General features: G+C 33.7%; 1 protein-coding gene across 1 annotated transcript; it reads right to left on the reverse strand.

Annotated features, from left to right (window-relative positions):
• Nucleotides 1-1,083: 1,083 nt before the first annotated feature.
• Nucleotides 1,084-2,162, reverse strand: LOC107982095. Its single transcript, XM_016989560.1, has 5 exons — nt 2,087-2,162; nt 1,729-1,800; nt 1,611-1,655; nt 1,297-1,535; nt 1,084-1,209 (listed from the first exon to the last, which is right to left on the reverse strand). The coding sequence occupies exons 1-5, from the start codon at nt 2,160-2,162 to the stop codon at nt 1,084-1,086; spliced, it is 558 nt and encodes a 185-aa protein (XP_016845049.1).
• Between the last annotated feature and the right edge of the window lie 3,140 nt (nt 2,163-5,302).

Raw genomic sequence — 5,302 nt, forward strand, 5'->3', positions numbered from 1 at the left:
TCTGTGCCTAGAACCATTTCAATATGGCGTCGATGGCCAAAACCGACGTACCAACCTCCAAAAAATTCACTAGCAGCATAGCTCACTACTATACGCCCAGCGCGGCCGTGTCGGTGTGAGCGCTCGGGGTGCATTCCACCTAGCTTCGGGAATGCGCCGTGGGAATTGCGCAGTCGTCTTTGTGCGATCTGCGATTTGTTTATTTTAAGTTGGTGCTACTGTTTAAGAACCAAGTGTATGTCGGAGCACTAGTCAAATTGTCCAACTTGAAAAAAAAAAAATCAAATCGCAGAAAGACGACTGCGCAATTCCCACGGCGCATTCCCGAAGCTAGCCCGACTAGAATCAATCCTACGGGGAAGATCAGGGCCGGATCAGGAGAGTTAGGGTACTGATCCGGGCCAAGCTAGGAATCGGGTATGGGCCGTAGCACGGGTGTAATGATGCGCAAATCCGGCCCGAGAAAAAACGAATATGAAGAGAACAAAATTGACAAATCAGACAATGTTACGGGCTTTATCATGCATAGTTTACCCTACCTGAAGTTTACTTGTATAGACTACTACAGTACCGGATCCGGGCCGGTTAAAATCCTGAAGTATACTAAATCATTTTCTTATTATCATCTTACTCTAATATAATAAATGCCAAATAATGTTGTACAAACGTTAAAATATTTATTTGTTAATTTATTTATTAAGTACGTCATGGGCAATTTACAGAACATAAATTACATTAAAACGTATAATGTAACTGCAATATATAAAAATAGTCAAATTTTAATTATAAATATTTTAAACGTCATTGCCATCACTATCTTGATCCCGAGTTCTTTTTCTGCTGTCACGACCTCGATCCCAATCAGCAGTATTGTTTAAAACAGTTCCAATCAGTCCCAGTAAATCAGGATTTGTCACTGTTTGTCCCTTTTTACTTTATGCATTCTGCATTGCATCTGAAAAATATTATACTTATTTATGAAGAATATTTTTATATAAATACATGACTCAAAAATAATTTTTTTATTTCCTTTCTTACCAAACAAGCAGTCGTAAAACTTAGAATCTTTAAAAATGTACTTGTCTACTTTTTTTGAGCAGTAAATTTTCTAACAAGATCTTTAGAAAAGAAAGTTTTGAAAATAGGAGTTATAACTTTGGCAGCTATATTTTTCTCTTGAGTATTTATATTGCAGCCAAAATAAGTTTTCTGAAATGAATAAAAATAGATTAAATTTCAAATTTTTACATTCATTGTCATGACAGCATTAATAATACTAATATACACTATACTCACTAAGCTAATGTAATTATCGTGCACAATTTTTGAATTAAAATTGTAGAACTCTGTAGAAGTTTCCATAGGAAGGGTAACGTCATCAATTTCTTTTAGCTTCTCCAATGATAGAACATGTTCACTATCTCCGAATGGTCTTTTATCTTGCACCAGTGTTTTCAATTGAACCATCTCTAGTTGAATGTTCGCAATTTTACTGTCCAAACCAACTCTGTATGCTTTCGAATTTTTTTCAGCTTCTATAATAACAATATAATACAAAAGATAAATATATGATATGAGGTAAGAAAATGTATACGAATAAACAGTATTACTTGAAAATTGTTCCCTTACGAAGTCAAATAACTGAGTTTTGAATGCTAAAACATGAATATTATTTAAAAAGTATACTGATAATAATTTAGAGAAATGTAAATATACATAAGTTCTTACTCGCCAAATCTTCTTTTGTTATCAATGATGATGGTATCAAGAATTCTCCAGTATCATTTTGTTCTACAGTTTCTAAAGAATAAATAAGCTTATTTATAGCAAAGGAAACTAATGTTTGTTTCGATTCTAATTACCTGATTCAATTCAAACAGTAAATAACTGATAAAAATAATATTGATAACAAAAAAGGTGTAATGAAAAAGCTTTTTGTGGATTATTGGATGAAACCATCAAAATCACTAAAAAGACAAGACATGCTGCGAGTGTCCCAAAGAATGCTAAACCTTTCAAAAGATGTTCCAAGTGAATTCCAGCGAACCACTCGATCACTTGGAGAAATAAGTAAGTGGAAGGCAACTGAATTTCGCTTTTTCCTTCTTTATTGTGGCATATTTGTCATGAAGAACATCCTGGCTGATGACCAGTATCAGCATTTTTTACTCCTTGCCACAGCTTGTCGTTTACTAAGTTGTCAAAAATCATGTAAACAATATGCAGACATACTTGGAACGTTTTGTTTTGTTAGCTAAAGAGTTGTATGGCGAAGAAACTCTAGTATTAAATATGCACAGCTTAGTACATCTAGCTGATGACGTAAAGTATTTGGATTGCTGCTTAAGTGACCTAACAGCATTTCCATTTGAAAATAAATTAGCGCAAGTCAAAAAATATGTTAGAAGTGGCAACAAAACACTTGATCAACTGTGTTCAAGACTTGAACAAGAGCGACTGTACAAAAAGCCAACAGTTCTCCAAATAGGATTGTGCAAAATCTTGAAGTAACAGAAATGTAAAGAAGGGATCAATGTTAAACATTTGCAGTTTTGTAACTCGCAACTGACAACGAAACATCCAAACAATTGTGTTTTGTTGAAGAATAAATCTATTATTAATATATGTAATATGCACATATGCGGAGAGACAGAAGATGTAAAGAAGATTGTTATACTTGGTAAACAACTTAATATTGTCGAACCTGGCTTTAATTATCCCTGGATTCAACTTTGTTGAACATTTTTCAAGTTGAAGAATGAGATGATATGGAATTAGTTGAAATTTCCTTAAATGATATTGAGTGTAAGTTAGTTTTCTTGTCTATTTATGAATTAACACATGATAAAAAACTGTTATATGTAGTACCGTTACTTCATATGTAGTGATTTTCTCTATACTTTTCAATGTCATTAATAAATAAATTTATAATTTCGAGTTTAAAAGGTTTATTTACTTTTGTTCTTCATTAAATACAAATCTTTGAATTTGAATACCCGCCACTTTTAATTTGTTTTGATATGCACTTTTAGGTCTGTTACAATGCCGCTACCCTAAGCGGGTCTTGGGCGTTCAAACCCGTCAATGATAGGCTCTCGTACATCATTATCGAAGGTGAATGGTATAGATATGTATTCATTAATGTACACTGTCCTACGGAGGACAAAGAAGAAGAAGCTAAGGATCTCTATTACGAAACTTTAGAGCAGGTAATCGACCAGTTCGCGTCTTACGACACAAGAATAGTATTAGGCGATTTCAATGCTAAAATAGGTAGGGAGGAAATGTTTAGGCCTACTATAGGTAAGGAAAGCCTGCATGAAGCCAGCAATGATAACGGTATTAGGGTCATAAACTTCGCGGCGGCAAAAGATCTTATAATCAAAACTACGTGTTTTAAGCACAAAAACATACACAAGGCAACGTGGACATCGCCGGACGGGGCCACACAGAACCAAATTGATCATTTCCTCATTGAAAAAAGACGTCATACTAATGTTCTTGACGTAAGGGCTTACAGAGGGGCAGATAGCGACTCGGACCACTTCCTAAGAAATTGAATCAGGTAATTAGAATCGGAACAAACATTAGTTTCCTTTGCTATAAATAAGCTTATTTATTCTTTAGAAACTGTAGAACAAAATGATACTGGAGAATTCTTGATACCATCATCATTGATAACAAAAGAAGATTTGGCGAGTAAGAACTTATGTATATTTACATTTCTCTAAATTATTATCAGTATACTTTTTAAATAATATTCATGTTTTAGCATTCAAAACTCAGTTATTTGACTTCGTAAGGGAACAATTTTCAAGTAATACTGTTTATTCGTATACATTTTCTTACCTCATATCATATATTTATCTTTTGTATTATATTGTTATTATAGAAGCTGAAAAAAATTCGAAAGCATACAGAGTTGGTTTGGACAGTAAAATTGCGAACATTCAACTAGAGATGGTTCAATTGAAAACACTGGTGCAAGATAAAAGACCATTCGGAGATAGTGAACATGTTCTATCATTGGAGAAGCTAAAAGAAATTGATGACGTTACCCTTCCTATGGAAACTTCTACAGAGTTCTACAATTTTAATTTAAAAATTGTGCACGATAATTACATTAGCTTAGTGAGTATAGTGTATATTAGTATTATTAATGCTGTCATGACAATGAATGTAAAAATTTGAAATTTAATCTATTTTTATTCATTTCAGAAAACTTATTTTGGCTGCAATATAAATACTCAAGAGAAAAATATAGCTGCCAAAGTTATAACTCCTATTTTCAAAACTTTCTTTTCTAAAGATCTTGTTAGAAAATTTACTGCTCAAAAAAAAGTAGACAAGTACATTTTTAAAGATTCTAAGTTTTACGACTGCTTGTTTGGTAAGAAAGGAAATAAAAAAATTATTTTTGAGTCATGTATTTATATAAAAATATTCTTCATAAATAAGTATAATATTTTTCAGATGCAATGCAGAATGCATAAAGTAAAAAGGGACAAACAGTGACAAATCCTGATTTACTGGGACTGATTGGAACTGTTTTAAACAATGCTGCTGATTGGGATCGAGGTCGTGACAGCAGAAAAAGAACTCGGGATCAAGATAGTGATGACGTTTAAAATATTTATAATTAAAATTTGACTATTTTTATATATTGCAGTTACATTATATGTTTTAATGTAATTTATGTTCTGTAAATTGCTCATGACGTACTTAATAAATAAATTAACAAATACATATTTTAACGTTTGTACAACATTATTTGGCATTTATTATATTAGAGTTAGATGATAATAAGAAAATGATTTAGTATACTTCAGGATTTTAACCGGCCCGGATCCGGTACTGTAGTAGTCTTGTAGTAGTAAACTTCAGGTAGGGTAAAGTCTATGCATGATAAAGCCCGTAACATTGTCTGATTTGTTAATTTTGTTCTCTTCATATTCGTTTTTTCTCGGGCCGGATTTGCGCATCATTACACCCGTGCTACGGTCCATACCCGATTCCTAGCTTGGCCCGGATCAGTACCCTAACTCTCCTGATCCGGCCCTGATCTTACCCGTAGGATTGATTCTAGTCGGGCTAGCTTCGGGAATGCGCCGTGGGAATTACGCAGTCGTCTTTCTGCGATTTGATTTTTTTTTTTTTCAAGTTGGACAATTTGACTAGTGCTCCGACATACACTTGGTTTTTAAACAGTAGCACCAACTTAAAATAAACAAATCGCAGATCGCAGAAAGACGACTGCGCAATTCCCACGGCGCATTCCCGAAGCTAGGTGGAATGCACCCCG

Source organism: Nasonia vitripennis, chromosome 1 (genome assembly GCF_009193385.2).
Source record: "Nasonia vitripennis strain AsymCx chromosome 1, Nvit_psr_1.1, whole genome shotgun sequence".
In the NCBI taxonomy this organism is placed as follows: Eukaryota; Metazoa; Arthropoda; class Insecta; order Hymenoptera; family Pteromalidae; genus Nasonia; species Nasonia vitripennis.